General features: G+C 39.7%; 1 protein-coding gene across 1 annotated transcript; it reads right to left on the bottom strand.

Annotated features, from left to right (window-relative positions):
* Window positions 1–942: 942 nt before the first annotated feature.
* Window positions 943–19,359, bottom strand: lingo1b (leucine rich repeat and Ig domain containing 1b). The gene is made up of 2 exons (XM_006793787.2): window positions 19,086–19,359; window positions 943–4,464 (listed from the first exon to the last, which is right to left on the bottom strand). Exons 1-2 carry the CDS (start codon window positions 19,095–19,097, stop codon window positions 2,605–2,607), a joined length of 1,872 nt encoding a protein of 623 aa, XP_006793850.1. The 5' UTR covers window positions 19,098–19,359; the 3' UTR covers window positions 943–2,604.
* Window positions 19,360–20,856: the final 1,497 nt, after the last annotated feature.

Genomic DNA, 20,856 nt, shown 5'->3' with positions numbered 1-20,856 from the left:
AGAGTTCAGTTTGTTACCACTCTCAGTTCTTCAGAAAGTATCACTCTACTCAGTAGCCTTTAGCACCTCTGTCTGAATTTTTACATCTGCCTGGATATCATTATGATCACAAATGAATAAAGGACATACCCTCTTTAAATTTTTGAAGATGCATCACATCAGTGGAATTTTTATTTCATATCATTATCAATTTAAACCACTGTATTTTTTTTTTACTAACCCCTCCACGAGCAAACAAAAGATGCTTCTGGACTTTGAAGTGGTTGTCATTTTGATCAGATCGGACAAAACTTGATGTTTTCAGGTTTTGAGTTTAATGTTCTGTCAAACTGACACTCATATAAATTTCTGTTTTGGGCATCTGTTGTGTTGACTATCAATCATCAAAAATTGCTCATGACTGCTTATACAAAGAAAAAAATATGACTTAACATTTAGAACTGCGACTTTTGATCAAAGTAAACTTCTTCAGTGCGCTTCGTGTAGCTGTGCATTGTATGACTTGGAACTTTGCCGCATAGCCATGCTAACAGTAAACCTTAGCATGAAGTTCAAAAAGGCAAAAGTCTGCTTGAAGAGAGGATGACAGAAATTGAATACCATGGTTTAAAAGGGTATCCCATTTTAAACATGATCTTGCTGTGGCATGTCTTTTAATTAGCAGTGCACAATTACATATACCATGTCTGTGAAAACTAGAAATCTATAGGCCATGATATGGCACTAGTTCTTAATGCACTGTAAGATTTTATGGACTTTTGGCACCCACCAACATCAAACACCTAAAAATGAAGTTGTATTCTATTATCTAAAAGTGCTCTACTGTGTGCCTCCTACAGAGACTCTGTAAAGATTGTTTGTAGCATAGGATATAACTCATTTGAATTCATTTATAGTACATGAGGATAAAATAAACACTCCATGGTATAAAATGTTCTTTATTTTAATAGAATTTCCATCTGTCCATCTGTTCAGTCAAGTATATTAAGAGTTAATGAACACATTATCTTCAGAGCAGACGTCAACTGTGAACGTAATTAGACAATGTAAAATCCTTATGAGGCATAAAATTCCATTTTGTACCAAAATACTGAGTATTGTTCAGCTGAATGCTGGAAAATGGGTACTTAAGGCAACAAATTAATAATGCCACCGCTTTTCATATCTAAGGTGACAATAAAATCTCAGGACTTGGATCAAGTTCTCATGACTCTTAAGCTGCCAAATAGGTAAACCAATAAACCTTTTAACATTTGATGATAAATAGTTACTAGAGTAATGTGAAGACAGTCGTCAAATACCATTCTTTTTCAGTTTAGTTAAATTAAAAACTGGTTATTTAATCTGCTCTTTAGATTTTAATATGTTCAAAACCCAGCCATCAAAAGCATTCATATTGTGCCATAGCGTAATGTACAAGGAAGAATAAAATACAGGAAAAAATATGTATACCGCAACAAGTCAATACATTTAATGACAAACTTCCTTTTATTGGCTGAAAGGAGCACAAACTGTGGCTTATTTTTCTTAATTCAGTGTGTTAACATGCACACTTCTAATTTGACCATCACCTGGTAAAGGAAACACACCAGGTATTGAAACTTTCTGACAGAGTAAAAATGAGCCAGTTCACAAAAATGACTTGTCTGTGACATTTCATTGCGACGCAGCCTAGCATTTGAAGTGTTTAGACGTGGCTTCTAAAGGAAAAAACAAAGCAGAGAACACAGAAAAAACTTCAAAACACAAATTTATGATTTTGGAAAAAAGTTAAAAGGCCACAGCTCACTGACACACAGCATGTGGTGAAGACCACTTACTTCCTCTGTCTCTAACATGCCAACTGATTCTTAATGATGTTTAAATTTCAGAGAAACAGGATGCAAAAATGTGCTTTCTGGTAAAATTACAATGTCTTTGTCCTGATATGACCTTCTGATTTTTTTAATACTTACTGTGTGTAAAAATGACTAGCTTCTTTATCTGTCAAATTTAACACTGTTAACTATTCTCACTTTCTTCTGTTTTTTCTGGATCTCTAAAATTAAAAATATCCATGTCTTACTTGTCAGCTGCTAGTGATGGGACAAAAGGAAGCAGCTTTCAACTTTGCCCTGTAAGAAGCAGAACCTGGGCTCTAATAATGGGTTACTGTGCTTTGTTTATCCATGAAAGCAGAAATCAGCAAACAGGAGCAAGATGCTAACAACAAGTCCTTTTTCTGCTGATAGAAGGACCTGCAGGTTAATCTCCCAATCCTTCCAGATAGTAATCCCTCTATCTTGTAAACTGTAGTCCATGTGCTTTGCTTAAAATATTGCCTCAATTTTGTTAGACACACAAAATTAATGAGTGCATGTTAACATACTGATTGCGTATTGCCAATACAAATTTACAGAAATTAGAATATTTCAAATTCAACACATTTTTTGTTTTGAAAGATTCAGTCCCTGAATTAAAAAAAAGAAAAAAGTCTAGGGTATATAGTCAAGATGCGTTTCTGCTGTGCAATTTCTATCGCCCATAAAGAGAGTACATATTTGAAGCAAGTATAGTATGCATCTCGACTGCAGTTTGTAAGCTTACATGATGTCCTTTTGAGATTCACATGATTTTCATGTTGAACTGCACTGGTGCCTCAGTTGGGCTCGCCTCCTCTGTTTCCTCTTTACGTGGCACATATTCAGCCTCTATACTTGACTTTGTATTGTCTTTCCCTCTACTCCAGAGGAACAATATTACAAGACAGAAGAGGACCACTCCAAGGAAAGAGATAAATCCCATGGTGGTTGCAATAATAAGTGTCTTTACATCAAATGGAAATTGAACTGTGGCCCGGGTCACATTAGCACCTTCATCACTAGGCTGGTTGGAAATGAAGGCAAATGTCTTGTTTGGTTGGTGGGGCCAATTCGGGGAGTAGCTATGCACAAAAAGGTGAGCAGCTTTGGTGTCGTTGCCTGCCGCATTGCTTGCAATGCACGTGTAAGTGCCATTGTCCTGGATTTGTGCGTAACGCACCTCCAAAGTACCGTCATTAGAGACAGAAAGTCTTGACCTCATCGTTTTGGTAGTGATGTATTCCTTTTTCGGGGACAGCCACATTATCACAGGAACTGGATCACCCTCGGCCTGGCAAGCAAAATTAACTGTAGTTCCTTCGTCTACGTGGCTTTCTTGAACCTTGTAATCCTCGATCTTTGATTTTTTGCAGTTGAAATAGTCAGGAGGGAGTATGTCTGGAAAATCCTTAAACTCTTTTCCTTGCACAACCTCTGGTGAAGCACACATGGGCTGTTGCCTGTTGAAGTTTAGCCTCCATCGCCGACGGAAGACCCAGAGCAAACGACAGTCGCAGGCCAGTGGGTTGTCATACAATGCCAGTGTCTCCAGGTTTCCAACTGAGTGAAAAACAGACTCCTCCAGAGTGATCAAGGCATTGCTGGATACATTGAGTACACGGAGGTGGTTGAGGCCTTTGAAGGAGTAGGGCTCAATGGCAACTAATTTTCCACCAGCCAAATGAAAAGCCTGGAGCTTCTGTAGATTGAACAGCTGGTTCCCTTCCACAGTGCGAATGGGATTGAAAGACAGATTGAGAAAGCGAAGATATCTCAGGTGACTGATAGCTTGGTAGGGGATGACGGTAAGATTACAATTTGTGATGGATAATGAAGTGAGATTGAGTCCGAACAAGCATTTTGGGGTCATGGTATCCAGAGAAGGCATGTGAGATATCTCCAGTACTCTTAGTCGATATAGCCTCTTAAAGGAGTAATCCCTTATGACAGTGACGTTGAGATAGCGTAATCGAAGTGACAACAGGTTATGCAAATGGCTAAGGGCATCAGTGGGCACTGAGGCCAGATTGTATCCTTCAATATTGAGACTTTCAAGGTTGCTGAGTCCGTGAAATGATCGGGGTGAGATAAAAACGAGGTCATTGTCACCGACTTCCAAAGCCCTCAGGTTGTACAACTCCTGGAACATATAATCGAGCAGAATGACAATTTTGTTCTCACTTATATCCAGCTGGGTGAGGTTGTTCAGGCCTGTGAACACCCCAAGCTGAATAAGCTTTAGCTCATTGTTGCGCAAACCAAGCGTCCGAAGGTTCATGAGGTTGCCAAAAGCCCCAGGCTCAATAGAAGAAATTGTGTTTTCGTTAAGTTGCAGTTCCTCCAGCTGAGGATAATTAATGAACTCCTCGGGCCCCAGGGTCTTCAGGCGGTTCTTGCTGAGGTCTAACAGCTTTGTTTCAGTGGGGATGCCCTCAGGAAGACTTGCCAGTCTCCGTCGATGGCACACGACTGAACGCTCCTGAGCGTTGCAGTCACATCTGGAAGGGCAACCAGTGGTGGAGCCAGAAAGGACGGTGCCCAGCATCAGGAACAGGATGGGCTGCCAGCACGCCACCAAGTAGCTGTGCCCTCCTGCCTCTCCAAACACCATCCTACTGCTTACCTGTAGAAACATGGGAGGGGGGGGGGGGGGGGGGGGATGGATTTTAGGAATTAAAAGGTATGTGTATTTGCATAAGTTTACATTTGTCTTATAGTAATTATCAACTTTTCATTAAAAATAAAGAAAGCACAGTAACACCGAAATGTTTTCCTATACAGAAAAAGAAGTGTTGAAATCCCATTCACACTATGTGGGGCATATTTTGTCTCCTTTTTGCAAAGTCAGTGGAAATCACAGTTTCACTTGTATGATTTTATCTGCACAGCTTCACAAAGATATAAGCTACCCCCTTTTCCTTGCGTATAATTTCATTATAGTGACTTTCCTCACAAGTAATGGAATTATCCAATCAATAAAAGGGCTTGGTCACACAGTGTAACAATCCTGCTGTGCTTCTGTCTTCAGAGTGCGCCGAAGACATTTACTGCAAATATCACTGACACGTTGTCTCTCCACATAGACACATTTTTTTTTAAAATCAGACAAAAATGCTGTGGTACATCTTTAAATAGCTCCCCCAAACATCCCATGCTGTTGCTAAGCTGTTGACCTTGAAGTGATATAAAACAGAGATTGCTGCCAAGTGGTGATAGATAGAGAGAGGAGGATTGTCAGAGGACTTTAAACCCTTATTTGATTTTGACTCAGGGGCACTTTAACTTGGTAAAACTTTCAAGCTATACTTCTCACATCAATCACACAATTTAAGGCACAGCTCTATCTGTGGGATACAATCTTCAAAGAGCCTCATCCAAAGTGATTTTGTCATTTCATTTCATTGGTGGCCTCACCTCTGTTTTGGTTGATAATTAATCCCTTATATTTGAATGGGGAAGAAAAAGCATCTAAGTGCCTGAAGTAGTAGTATACTCTAATACATTTGAAGTAGGAAATATAATTTCACATGATTATCAAATGATTAAAGAGAAATATCTTTGTGGGGGTTTTTTTCTTCTCAAAAGTATGATAATTCATTATGAGAGGTTAATAGTCTGTGTCTTAATATTCATCATGTTGTCATAAGATGTGGAAGATGAATAAGCGTCCAGATCCTGTTCTCTAAGCCATTTACCACAAAACAATGTAATATGAAAATGCTTCAGATTTTCTATGCAGTGAATTTTGGGACCTGCCCGACTATCTTAACAGGCAGTAACAGTTAAAAAAACCCAAAAAACATTCAACTTTTTATCGAAGCTCTTTTTTCAGCGTAGCAATACAAATTGCACCTCTTATTTAATTAAAATCATGGATCTGAGGCAGCTTGGATTGTGGTCTGAGTAGTTCCAATGGGAAAATAATTGCAGCCTCCATTTTCACTTCCTCCAGAACTGTTCATTCTGCTTATGTCAGACGCTATGGGCACCAGTCCAGCATGTATGGGGATTTGTAAAAAAGAAAAAAAAAAAAAAAGAGGGAAAAAACATGCTGTCAGAAATAGAGGTCATCCAATTATCAGATCTGATATTCATATTTTTCTCCCACTATTATGCTGTTAAAAAACTATTCTTGATAAAGGGAATTAGTTTAAAATGGCTTTCGTGCAGTCCCCTCTTTCTGCAGCCAGAGCGGTGGTTCTGTTTGATTGGTTACGAATCCCAAATAATAGCCTTTCACTACAGATGGCTAAGGGCAAAGAGCACAGACTAGAGTAAGTGAAGGTAGGCTTCACAAATGTACGTAGCCATCAAGTATAGCGATGCAGATGCCAGGTATAGCAGTGCATTCTTATCTCAGGGCATCAAATACCATTATTTTGATCACTGATATGACAAAGATGTGCACGATGTTATCTGTGCTTTTAGACTTGAGTTGTTGCAGTATTGAATGAAGAGTATTGAATAATATTTTTGTGTTTTTTTTCTAGGTGGTATCTAAAACAAACTGAACAAGTAGCACAACACACTGGAATTCTGTTATTTTTGTGGGCTACACAAGCAGATAATGGATTAGTATATGCTATGCTTATGCTAGCTGCTACGCTAGCACAAGATATCCCTTAGATAAACATGCTTTTCTAGAATTATTAGCCAAAAACATTGCAACAAATAGTTTAAAACAGCGGTCCCCAACCCCCGGGCCACAGACCTGTAAATGGTAAATGGCCTGTATTTGTATAGCGCTTTACTAGTCCCTAAGGACCCCAAAGCGCTTTACACAACCAGTCATCCACACATTCACACATTGGTGATGGCAAGCTACATTGTAGCCACAGCCACCCTGGGGCGCACTGACAGAGGCGAGGCTGCCGGACACTGGCGCCTCTGACCACCACCAGTAGGCAACGGGTGAAGTGTCTTGTCCAAGGACACAATGACCGAGACTGTCCAAGCCAGGGTTCGAACCGGCAACCTTACGATTACAAGCGAACTCCCAACTCTTGAGCCACAATCGCCCGGTTCCATGAGTCGTTTGGTACCGGGCCATGAGAGTTTAGGCTCGGGTGTGAAATTTATGGTTTTCAGGGTTTTTATCAAGTTTTTATCATTATTATTTTTTATCGTCAACTCAGTTTCCCTTGGTCTCTTCCTGTGTGTTATGAATAAATCTTCCTTATTTTGGTACCGGTACTGATTTTATTTTGTTGTATTTATCTGCAACACCTTAAAGGCTGGTCCGTGAAAATATTGTCAGACATAAACCAGCCCGTGGCGCAAAAAAGGTTGGGGACCGCTAGTTTAAAACATGGTGTTTAATGAGCAATACAAGCATCAGAACAGTAAGTGATCAAGAAGAAAAACAAATGTTTCTGCTAAATAAGAAGAGCTAAGCCTTAGTATACTGGAAGTCTCATGTTTCTTCTGCCATAGTTTAGTCATTTAGGAAGAGACACGGAACAAATCAATTAACATAACCGCTTCCATCACATGTTCCATCATGTGAATTTTGCAAGCTTTAAACATACATGATTATTCACAGCTATAATCGCTGATAAACTGACTAAATATTTGAAGAAAACATAGAAAAGCAGAGACAAAAGGGCATAAGGAGTGGCAATTTGCTGAGAAGTGACACTTCTTCAGGTTAGCACAGCATGCGCATATCCAGCTGAAGTAATCATTATTAGTCTTGTTTCTGCTATAACGTCAAAATGAATTAATTTGTGCTTTCTGTTATTCAACATTTTGACAAGACTGTAATATTTTGCAGCAAAAACATCAGTTATTGGTCTTAATTACTAAAAACTGATATTGGCAACAGCTGTAAGTAATAAATAAATAAATGAAATGAAAATAGGTTAGTCCCTAGACAGAATGGACACTTATTACTTGCATTTACAAATTGACTGCACGTAGCGTAAAATATGTTCTAATATGAACAAGCTACTGTGCACTGTATTTAAACCCCCAAATCCCATTTATAATGTAAGCACATGTTTAACTTTGATCCACTGTGTCAATTTCTAAACCTCAGATTGTAGTGAAATATTATCAAGACATAACACGATTATCTGTTTGGCCCCAAATATGATTTTTATCTTGTCGAGAATATGAATGAAGATGAGGTGTGCCGATGTCGCTGCTGATCGAAAACAAGCAAGCTTGAATGCAGCGGTGTTTTTTTTTCTTACTTTTTAACCAGAGTATCATGCATAATTTATGATTCAGCGTGTAGTAAGGGCAAGGGTACTATCTGTGTAATCTGGCCTTACAGTCCATATCTACTCACTGTATCACCACCTCGTTTTGACCTTGAGCTGGAACTCTGGAAACAAAAGCTGGGAAATAAGCTCTCATCTGCAATCCTTTTTTGTAGTTTATAATCTTTACATGTTAGCGTGAGCTTTAAAAAATACTCTCTCCTTTGAGAGAATTTTATCCCTTGGATCTACTATTTCACATAGTCTTTGTCGTGACCCTGATTATTTCCATTCTTTTTTTTGAAAGCATTGTGTAGGAGGAGAATATGAGTGGACAAGCCTTTTCTCTTCTGCCCTTTTATGACTGCTTACATTTTTCTCTGCGGACTTCTCACCCTGTCACAGTCTTCTCTCAAAAGCATGTCTGGGCTCACCATTAGTCTCTTGTTGCCTTGAATCGCTGCATCTCCTCTCTTGTGGTGCTGTGTGGTTTGATATAGGGAAAACTGAGAGAAATGTGTGCACTGCTAATGGGTCACTGAATGTCTCCAAGTAGCATACAGACAAATGACCTATATGCATCAGTGCATACATGCCCTTTAGCTGTTTTTAGTTATTGTTAAGTACCTATTGTGTGGCATAATGTTAGAAGGTCTGTTGTAGTATTTACATTGAAAGGATGCTTCAGTGCTTTAGATAGAAAGGTTATTAAAGCTGTTCTACTTTTTTTCTTCTTTAGAGGTGGGTAAAATAGTGTCAGTTGTAGCATCAACGTATTTGGCTAGATTTGCTAGTTTGTTTCCATGTTTCTAATCCTTAAGTATATAAGCTTGGGTCTTCAATGAGAGCTTGAGGGTCCTGTGGAGTGTCTTTGCTGTTTCTAGGACTGCACTCTTCTGGAGCTGCATCTATCACTACAGCCTTCTTCCTCTGCTTGTTCAGCACTACTATGTCCGGTCAGTTAGCTATCGCCTATTTGTCTCTATTTGGAAGTCCCACAAACTCTTAGCTCGATCATGCTCAACCACCCTAGGAGGCCTAGGACTTCCAGGGCATACTCGGCACAGATCTTCCTGTATACTATGCCAACCACTTGGTCATGGTGTTCCATCTATGCCCGGCCTGCTAGCACCTTAAACCCTGCTGTTTTATGCTGGATAGTCTCAGGATCATTTTTGCACAGCCTACACCTGAGATTTAGCTTGGTGTGGTAGACCGCAGCCACTATTGTTCTTGTGCCTAGAGCTTGTTTCTGTGCTTCCATGATGCTTCTGTCCCAGTATCACGGCAAACTATGTAATGGACATGCCAGTCCACCATGTCCATTTCACAATTTGCCTCTCAAAAATGTGAAACGGACACGAATGCAGAATATGATATCGGGGGAGATAATATATTTACAGCCACAAAGACAGTACATTCCAGTGTCCTTAATCGCCAGAAACGATTAAGCTGGTTGGCTAATATGTATATACATGTAAATGTGTTAGTAATGTCTGTTCAAACGCTATCCCGTAATATTTTCTGTTAGCTTGAAATAAAATATCTCCCTCTGCTGTTACTTCAGCTTACTGCAACTTCTGCATTTGTGTACATTTCACATTTTAGAGAGACATTTTGCCATATTGGGATGCATAATCGGTGCTTCTCTGATGTCTTTCATTTTAATTTTGGTATTATTGGTAGGATTTTTAACACCAGCCACTTCTTCTATCTGCCACTGGTACATGCTGTGTAGGGGCCTCTCCTTGCATGATGGTTCCTCTTTTTGCTCCTCTTCTTTCTCAGGTTTCTGCTGCCTGAGATACTAAGCACATGATCAGTTGTTGCCATCTTACTGATGTACTCATTGATTTTTGTCGTTTCATCCTGGATAGTGGCTCTGAGTGTGTGGGTCTGTGTATGTATACTCTCAACAAAATATCTCTAACTAACCTGGATGCAGGTTTGGTGGTGGTTAGCTATCTCCAGCTCGCTGCTATCTTAACTTATCCATAAGGATACGCTTATAAGAAAGATCTGTGTGCAGTCTTGGACTGCTCGAGTTTCTTTCCTTTTTTTCTGCCATCTTGAATCACCAGCTTGAGTTTGTAGACTATATTCCTTAATATAATAGATGATTTTGCTTTTTGCACTTATTGATGCACCTGGATGACGTGTCTATATTTTCAACATAGCAGAGAAGTGCTGTTTATTGATCCGTTTTTGTAGAAGTGTTTGAAACTGTGATTAAATTAGAGTTAATGTCCTCTTCTGTGAAAGTTTGACATACTTTTATTCAAACCATACTCATGTAAAACTGTATTTAGTTAAGCCAAATAAAGACTTTTGTTTATTTTAAAATTAAACATAATTTATCTTGTTCAGCTCTCATTTTTCAGTGCGTGTTCTTAACAGTGTTTTACTGTTGGGTGACCTGTAGCTTTGATTCTGCTTATTACTGCTGTGAACAATCTGCTTATTAGCATCCTTTTTATATATAACTTGTTTAGTGGCAAACATATCCCAAACAACTTTTACTATTCTGCTATTCTGTTTAAAGAACAGCAAGAATAAAAGGAAAAAGCTACAGCTCAGAAGCAATAAAATAAACACATAGGATTAAGAAATAAAGATTGCCTCCACTGGCGCGTTTGTGTTCAACTGACAATAAATTGAAAGCAAACATTTAGACACCAAAAAGCAAATAAATAAGATAACCTTATGGGCTACGTGGAAGTGAAGTGTTTGTGGGAGATAAAAGCAGACATGTCTTTTAGACTATCCAGAGACGTATTTTAGGAGTGTGAACTTCACCCGCAGTTCAGTTTGTGATACCGTCTGTGTTCTGTTGCATACTTTAATTATCGAGACCAAAGTTTCCTCTGTCATTAATTGTATAACAAAATCAAAATGAATTACAATTAATTTAAATTAATCAGTTTACACATAGCCCAAAGTTCAGTGATTCATGATTAGCATGGGAATGTTTAAATGGAAGCATACGCTGATAGCACTGAGCCTGACATGATATTTATTGACCAGCAATAACATTAGAAGAAATACTTGCTGGGTGAGCATAAAAATCTCAAAAGTATTTTAGAGTAAATGTTGCCAAATAATCAGCATCCTCCAGAAGGAGTCAGATACGAGATATCCTGTGAAAACAAATCCCCCACGCAAAGTCAAAGGTAACGCTCCCTGCAAAAGAAAAGAAAACTGCATAGCCTGATTATCCACCATGCCAGGAAAAAATGCTTAACGAACGACAAAATAGTTCAGTGCATGGGAGCTACCCTTGTTGACATGCAGAAACACACCTAGGTCAGCAAACTCGAGCTTTCTATTTTTGACAGAAGTGTACTCTCGGCCTCAGATTTTCATGCAGAAAGGCATTTCTGCCTCAGAAGTTGCTTCAATGAAGACGTTCACCCCTGTGCTAAACTTTGGTAAAAGACTGTCCTAGGAGGAGTTTAGGTAATTACAGTGATCACTGAGCATGACGTCAAAATGCACAAAACTTTTCCAGGCAACGGTTCATGCAAAAAGTAAAGTGTATTTAGAGTATGTATTAACCTGAGCCAATTTTATGTCTTTGTAATGCACAGTAAATCACCCACTGCTTGCTAAACCCAAAACAAAAAGTCCTTGCAGTGATACTTTAAAGTTCCAAAGGGACCTACACTACTCCAGACCTACCCCATAATCCATCATAACAAGTAATAAGAAGTCAAACAACTGCAAAATCCATGACAGTAACACCTGGAACTTTTTCTCAGCCAACTGGTTTTGTGGAGTACTTTCGTGGAATTTTGGATATTCTGGGTCCTTTATACTAGTCTAAAACCTAAATGTGTTTCTCCAACAAATTCGAGCAGGGACTGACACTTACGCATTCATGACAAATACAGTAATTTTCAGTTTGACAGGTGACACTTTAGATTAATGGCCTTAAAGATGGCAAGAGACATAAAGCGATCACAGCAGCATGTTCTCTACCAGCAACTGTGCCTAATAGAACAGAAAATAACAATGTCTAGGCTTTCCATCCAACTCTGTCTATTGTGGGGTACCTTTACTACACTCTGACCAACACAGAATTTATCCAGACCGTGGCTTGTAGTGGTGGTCGCAAGCCAATAAATATATATTTAATACATACGCACTTCTAAATCCTGTTTGTGTCATCACTTGGCTCAAATCAGGCATAGTATGAGAGCCTAAAACTAAAAGCAAGCATTTACCTTTCCATTTGCAGCATAATAAACCAATAATTCATGCAGTCTTTTAACAGTGCTCACTTTGATGCGTGGTGCTTTTGATCATGTATGCTTTACTGCTGCAAAGGGATGCCCCTTGAAGCACCTCATCAGGACCACCACTATGCTCAAAGGAACCCCAAGGGTTATGGCCAGTAGCAAGTTTGCATAAATTGCATCGTTGCAAATGTTCATCCACTACACTGCAGGTCTGGAAGTAATCATCTATAAGGGCTCTGTCATCTCCTGTGTGGTCAGTGGACGAGACTAACCATGTCACTTTTGATCTTAGTGAACCCTATTCAGTGGACCCTTTCTTTATGTTAAACACCCACGGATAAAGACTATTTTGTCTACTGGTACCAGTATTTTCTTGATAATGAATCAAGGCAGGTAATTTTTATATAAAACCACTTTCGGCTTAATGCCGATTTGAACCCATGAAATTACATGAATTGAGCCCCCCACAGACCACATTTTGACACATCACGGTGTAACAAGCACTAATGATTAGAGTTCAGTTCTGTTTATTTTCATTTAGGAGATACTGGTTGGAGTCCAGGCTTGGAGGTATGTGCAAAAAGGGAAATCTAAAGCGCTCAGTTCTGAACCTCCACCTACATGTCACACCCTGAAGAAGACTCCCGCTGAAACATGTGGGTGTCAGTCATGCTTGAATAAAAGCTTTTTTTTCATGCTTTTATTCAAGCATGACTTTTATTTGAGGTATGTGTGAATAAAAGTTTAAATGTTACTGTCTTGGTTTCTGTTAACCTCAAGGTTTGCATTAATCTGACTGATATTGCAACAGTGGTGCCAGACTTTGCTTTTAAATATTACCATTAACTCCTACACTACAGTGTGTACAAGAAGGGAGCAGGGCTGTTTATAGGAAAACTAAAAATAACTGGGTCATGATCGCTTATGGAAAAAATGACTTGTCTGAAACACATGATATAGATTTAGAATTTCATTTGAAATAGCTGATTAAAGACATAAAACATGAGATCGGGATGGCAATCATAAATACACAGAATTGTAATCAACTGTTATTGTACACCCTAGTCTCACAGCAGTTTGTGAGTTCATTTAATCTATTGATTTTCCTACATTATATTGTGTCCTTTAAAATGATTTTTCATCAGTCCACCCTCATGCAGTATGTACTGATTACAAGGCAAGAAAAAATATGGATTTTCATGCTGAAGGCTGATGATAGAGGAGCAAGTTTTCTTGACTCCAAGTTCAAATCAAACATTTCACATGTTGTGAAATGTTTTGGTTAGTGCTAGACATCAAAAATTACCATGTGGTTAGTTTTAGAATAAAATAGGGCTTAAAATACAGCAATTGTCACATTTTGTAAAACTTGTATTTTTGGTTGGCTTGTTGACTCATGATGCTGTGTTGATGGTCCTGTCGCGAAATTTCGTTTTGAAATGGATTGCTTACAAAATCATGCTCACTGACACCAAAAAACGTAACAGCTAATTTCTCCATATCCATGAGACCAGGCGGAAATGTAATATATTAACTTCCAACACTGCAATTGCTAGAGGGGTTGATTTGAATTTAGCTTTTTTTGAAAAACAAAACAAAACAAAACAAAAAAACTGTTTTGCAGAATTGCTAGTTTACGGTCAGTTAAAAATAAAGCTGCTATCTGAAGCAGCCATTGGATTCAGAAAGTAGACTTGAAAACAAAAAGTCATAACTCAAGAGCCTTCAAGTACTTTGGTGTTCCTATGAGTAATGTGATACCACATTGCCCAAGGCTGACCCATGGTTACTTACTCATTCTGTATGCATCTGGATTCTTTACTTCTAAATGGTCCATTACGTACTTTCATTCGGGAGTTGGCTTGCCCTTTTTTAATGAGTGTCTTTGGGTACCTATATGTCTGACTGGCTTTACCCAGCACTCTACTCTCCAAATGATACTCTGGTCAGATACCTTAAAATCAGTGTGTGGGAACTTCTGTGCTAGAAGCTTTAGAGCTGTGAACAGCTGCCTACAGCTTTATGGGCAGGCCAGTGAGAGCCAGAGGGACACAGGCAGACAGGCTGATGAACCAATACAATTAACTGAAAGAGAATGAAAGCTGCATACAGCGCTGTTCGTTCTCATTTTACAGTGTCATTTGATTTTGTGCTATTATGGAAAATGTCATTTAAGAGAGATTTAATTTGCTACTTAAGGACATTTTCCTTATATTTTTTTATCACATTATTTTAATTGCTAATTTCATTTTTGGTCTCACAACTGATTATTTAATAACGTTAAGAGCTAATCACATCTTGTTTGACTTTTTCTGGCTTAATAGCAAAATCAGCGAGATCCACAGCGAAGGCTGATTTTAAAAAAAGATCCTTTCCAGGAAGGAAATCTAGAATATACTTAACCTATTACATGGTATTGCCATGCAGATGGGTTTCTTGGTTCAGCGGCAGTCTAACAGTAGTACTACAAAAGAGGTTCTTTCTTCATTAACACCCATTCATCCTGAAAGTCAAGTAGCATGAGCTCGAAATTACACAAACCTTTATCCCCTACCCGCCATTTGGGAATATAAGATGTTTGGGAGGAAACTAAAAAGAAAGGGCTAGGTGCCATGCTAAAGGCATTTTACAGCAGACAAGCCTCTTATAGGCCATCATAGAAGGCACAATGAGAGATTTGGAGAGATTTTCTCACAAAATCACTTGGGCAAGTGGATACAGTACAAATATGAAGTTAAGAGTGCCTTAAGATTCCAGAGGCTTATCTCTTCACTGCCCTAGTCCTTACAATTCTAAGATTACAGAAATATAGATCAGTAACCCACTGTCCTGTTTACAATGTAGGAAAAAAGACAACTGGTTTCAGACGAGAAAGATTTTCTCTGTGATCTATTCCATTAATTCTGACTTCATATCGTTGTAAGCCATGTTATACTTGGGCTTGAGGCTGCCAATATGCAAGAAGATGAAACAACCTCCGTTCTCCATCCTACTAGCCCCTGACTGGCTCATATTTTGCATAAAGCTGTTATTATCAAATTTAAATGAGGAAGGCTGCTGCAGAGCAGCAGAACTGTGACCTTCTGAATATATTTGTAGAACGCAAATTTGACTATCCTGTGAGAGATCTGCCTTTGTCTGTCACCTCTCCATCCAGCAGACACTGTATAAACACGTAGTCTGACAGTCTTCACCCCAATCACTTCTGCAATTTCGTTTTCAGTGTAGCTGATGGCGCCCATTATGCAGCAGCATCTTCATTCACCACGGATCTTGCTTTAGAAAATGTTTTAATAGTAACACCCTAGATGTTTTCTGGCTGTTTTCTGGGACATCACAAATGAACTGTTATGTGGAGGAGTGCCCTGATTTTAGCTGTAGTGAAACGGGCTTTCGTTTGAACCCAGTATCAAAGATCAGAAAGAAATGAGGCAACAGTGACCATACAGAGGCTTTAAATAAAAATGTAACCATTCACGAAGTGTGAGGCCATTTGTGGCATTCACTTAATCATAATGGTCCCTTTTGAATGTGCTTGCAAATATAGCTTAATTGTAACTTTATCCTACATATGTTTTCTCAGCTTCTTTAGTATTTTATTTGAAATGGGGAAAACTGTAAATTCACTGCACAACAAACAGCTTAGCTTTGATGATCTGCTCTTGATCTTACTGTCAGAAAAATAGCTGTTTTCAGGATTATATACACATGACTACATCGCAGATTATTAAACATGTGGTAACGTGGAACAAAGCAGTGTGAAAAAGCAGAGTCTCTTTGATTGTGCTTATTGGGTTATATTTTGTTTGGAATGGAGCAGATTGTAGCATGTGTGCTGCTCTTGTCTTTATTAAGGCAATTTTATGGGTTGTAAGGGTAGCCAGTACTGCCCAATCTAATATATCAGTAGCTGCCTGGGAAGGAGAAATAGTCGGAAAAGAAGAAAATATGCTCATTACACATGTATTTGTTGTGGATCGCAAACAAACATAAGATATCTCTCCCTTGAAGCTGTTTACTTGTATGAGATCATAATTTTAAGGAGGTGCTGCAGATCAGTAACATGTTCCCCTGAAAACATTTACACATATTAGCAATAAAATATGCCAACTTGTAGGTCTAAATGATTATTTTGGCTTGTTTGCCTCTGACTTCACTGCAACCAAAGTGCCTTTGTTGGCTAAAACTAATCAAAACCGTGGTCCCTGGAGTCAAGGTGTTGGATTCCACCATCGACTCTATCCACCCTTCTGCATGACCAGTGTGGTAGTGCTTCATTCACTCACTAAAACATCGCCCCTGAAAGGAATCCGGCCAGCTATTTTGCCAGTTAGAAGTAAATCAGATAATGCTGGAGAATTGTAGAAGCATTGTTTCTTGGTAGCACTTTATTGTGTTTTTATTGAGATGTCACCATAAAGCAAGTTTAGAGTCCTCTTTGTGCATGCATCATGTTTCAATTATAACAATTGTGTGAATGCATTGATACACAAAGTAACAAGTTTGAGCAGAAGATCCAAAAATTCAATCCACATTTTTTGATCTCATACCAATCATTTTAAATATCTACTAAATGTACCCTGCTCAGTAAATCCAAATTCCCTGTGGCTGTGATAGAGCTACGAGCATCTCAGAGCCTATGTGTGTTTTCACCTATTAAGTCATATGCATGCATACGTCTGTCAGGTACTCTGTCGCTGCCTTTAACGCTCAGAGACAGGAATGTAGTTTACAGTTAATATGAACAACTAAATGAAATGACTGATCTGATCAATACAACCTGTTAATGGCAGCTGCACTGTAAACAATGCTTAAAATAGTTACTGATTTGAGGATTGGTGTCACATTATTATCCCTTGCAACCAACATCAAATCCTTATTATTTAGTTACAAAGAGGTTTGCCTGCAGTCGTGTTGTTTTCTTAGTCATGTCATAGTCCATCCATTTTCACCACCCTAGTAAATAAAAGCTTTTTTTTTCACTTAGTAAGGAAAGTGTCTGGAAATGTCTTTCTGGTGCCTTATCTTTTTAGACTCCTAAAGCGAAGGAAGCAGCTAATTGTTTTCTGCTTTAACTGTTGCTTTGGATTGCTTAGCTAGCATCTAATTTGAAAAGAAGCACACATTATTTCAGTGCCACTGGCTTCCACTGGTTTGTCGTGTTGCCATTTTTTTATGGCTGAAATATTGAGTCTCTCATTAAAGCCCGGGCCATTACTCAGACGGTTTGAATAGCAAGTCTGACACACGCAGGTGCCTACAGAGTTAACAATTACAGCTGTTTCATATCTCGGCTTCACAATTTAGGCACTGAGGTATTACAAAAAAGTTGTGAAATGTGCAAATTTGTCAATCACTGTTAATTTCACTGGAATCCAGGACAATACTGTGTTGCTATACAGATAGAACGTAAGCGTATATGATACGCAATCTGTGTATTTCACAGCGCAGCCACACAGAGTTACATACTCTGGCAAACAAAACAAGCTGATACTGACAATATGCGGCGTGGATTGCTGAATAACTGTGCGAACAGTAGCAGTGACAGATTCAATCACCCAGCTGTTCACCAGCTATAATCAGACATCTCAGTCCTAAACGTGCCTCGCTTATTTCACTTCATCAAATTAGGCTTGAATACTTTGAAGCTGGGGACGTGCACACAGTGACAAGCATAAATATCAACACCCCCGCCCCCCCAACCTCAAAAGTAGAGAGTCAAATCAGCCACTCTAACCTGATTACAGGGACCCAATTAAAAGGTTTGTCTAGCTCATAAAATGTTGACGTGAAGAGCAGAGCCTATCAGCCCATCACTCAGAGATTGTCGGGGGTCTGTGGCTTGGAGAGGTTGTTAGCACTGTTGAGAACAGAGAGGAAGAGTCGTCCCCCCCCCCCCCCATACCAATGCTGTCTGCCCTGCCTGCTGAAGCGTTGCAGCCATGATTACGAAGATGCAAATATAACAGGCAATAAAAATTAAAACTGAGCGATCGTTCATTTGACCTGCATAAATAATCAAACAAAGTCACCCCCCCCCCACACACACACACACACACACACGCACACACACACACACATATCCCACGCCCACCCTCTCCATCAACACTGCCCGCCATCCATCTGCTGAATGTAACCTGTGGCAAATCAAGCACCTGCATAGGAGCCCTCTTTTGGCACTGGAAATGGCCAACAGCAAACTGCTGCCGAGAATGTGTAAGTGTCAGTCTGGATGAGTTTATTGGCATTTGAAGGAACACGAATGCAAATGAGCAGACTAGGAAGCAGCGAGAAACCAACCTGGCAGAGCACAACACACACTCTATTGCTCAGATTCACACCTTTATTTGGGCTCTAAAGAGCCAGGAAGCCAGGATATATGAGTTGGATTTGGGGTTTTGTTTTTTTTATGGATCCATCCAAACTCTCAGAGTATAATGTGTTCAGTGTGCACTACACATTCATATACACACACCATGGGAGATATCTGAGCTTCATATTGAACAGTGAGATGTTATAAGCACACACCATATGTGTGTGTGTTCCCTCAGTACAAACCCAGATTGAACAGAAAAACAGCAAAATGAAATCCATCTGAATGACAAAGCACAAATAACAATTGGAGTTCTCCTAAGAGTAAAATTCTTATTCTTTATATCCCCCACCACATTTGCATATGATACACAGTTTTATTCTTGACATTAATTTGCTCCCTGGCGATCCTCTGGCCCCACCACTGCACCATAATAAATCTGATCCAATGACTCAGTGCTCAAAGCCCACCATAGAGACAGAGTACTTACCAGGACTGTCATGCAGAGAATTCTAATTCAGGCAGCTCCATGTTGCCAAGGAAATTCAAAATGCCTCCAAAAGCATGGAGACAGGGATGCAGGATTCAAGACAGGCTAGATTCAAATGGGAAAGAGGGATATATGCCGAGATGTGAATCCCTTGTCTGAGGGGCATTTGAGAAAATGCCTCCGTCCTCTCCAGATGCGCTAAATCCGGCAGCACTGATAGGCTGACATGTAAACACACAGGCAGCTCTGCTGGCTCACACACGCTCACATACATGCTGCACCTAGCAGAGACAGAGAGGAAGAGGGAGGGGCAGCTGATGAGAGAGGTGGAAGGAGGAGCTGCAGTGCTCTGGGAGAATGAGAGGCTCAGAGCACAGGCAGCGAGGGGAGTTGAAAAGAAATGGAGAGAAATGTTCTCTGATTGCACTGGCAGCGTCTCCTTTTGATTTTTGTTTACCGTGCTTTTCCTATTTATGGAACAATCGGAATGATCTGGTTAACTGAATTACGGGGTGGTGCGTGAGAGGCAGAAATTCAGAGTAGTAGTGACAGAAGAGGAGGCTGGAGAGGGAGAAGTGTTAAAATATATCTTTAAAAAATATGGATGAAAATAAGGGGGGAAAGGAAGGCTTTGGTTATGAAGGGGAGGAGGGGAAAAAATACAGGGACATAGGAGGAATTCATTTTTAGCAGTATATGTAAATCTCTCCTGTAATGACAGGCAACTTAAGACTTTTGAGGATAGGGATGGATAAGTTTCTGTTTTCAGGATTCCTTGCCAAAGTCGAGGATTATTGCCACCCACAATGCAAAGTGAGGTAATCATCAGACAAACTCACCTTTGCTGTGAGCACTGAGAGTTGGGGGGTAAGAAGCAGCGGCTTAACAGTGCTAATGGGTATATGGAGCTGGAACACACATGCTGGCAGTGCCAAGGAGGCTCCACAGTCAGGGAGTGTTTACGGGAGATTAGAAGGCTCAGGATTTAGTGGAGTGGTGGTGGACATGAAGGGCTCCTACTGAATGAACCGTGTGACAAATGCTGTAAGTGTTAGAAAAGGAGACTTATGATTTATTGTATACATTGATTCTGTATGAAAAGGATATAGTTTCCATTCAAATACTTGAATTTTCTGTTCGGGTCAGGCTGGAGCCCATCCTAGCTGTCACAGTACATCCTGAACAGGTCGCAAGTGCTAACACAGAGATTCGCACTCACGTTCACACCTATGGCCGATTTAGAACGACCAGTTAACCCTAACATGTTTTTGGACTGTGGGAAGCAGGCAAATTACCCAAGAGAGCCCACGCACACACGAGGACACCACCCTAGCCAGCCGGTGGATTCAAAACAGAACCTCAACCTCCCTTTTGCTTTAAATCTGTTAGACAAACAGCAGTACACGGAGCTGCAGACAGCCAACGGTGGTACATCTCGGCCGTACAATAAAGCATACGGAAGGGAGAGAGAATTATTTAGACAGTTGGAAAAGGCGACGCACTCCGCACCAATACAACATAAAAGAAATTTATGGCTCATTTTGCCAACTAGCAGCTAATCTAAAAGAAATGACTTATGTCCCATATAAGAAATAAAACCAAATGAAAGGTGGTGCTGAAGAAATTTGGATGACATCTGGGATAAGAGCCACCAGACATGGAGGAAGGGTGAATTAATTTCATTTTTTTAATAGTTTGATCAGTGTGACACCCACTATGGCCACTTAAAAAAAGATTGGACAGCTGATTGATGACATCTGCATTTCTATTC

The sequence above is a fragment of the Neolamprologus brichardi genome, chromosome 1 (assembly GCF_056152115.1).
Source record: "Neolamprologus brichardi isolate AB-2024 chromosome 1, ASM5615211v1, whole genome shotgun sequence".
NCBI classification, from domain to species: domain Eukaryota; kingdom Metazoa; phylum Chordata; class Actinopteri; order Cichliformes; family Cichlidae; genus Neolamprologus; species Neolamprologus brichardi.
The sequence above is the reverse complement of the archived record's forward strand: the minus strand, read 5'-3'. Positions and strand labels throughout refer to the sequence as shown.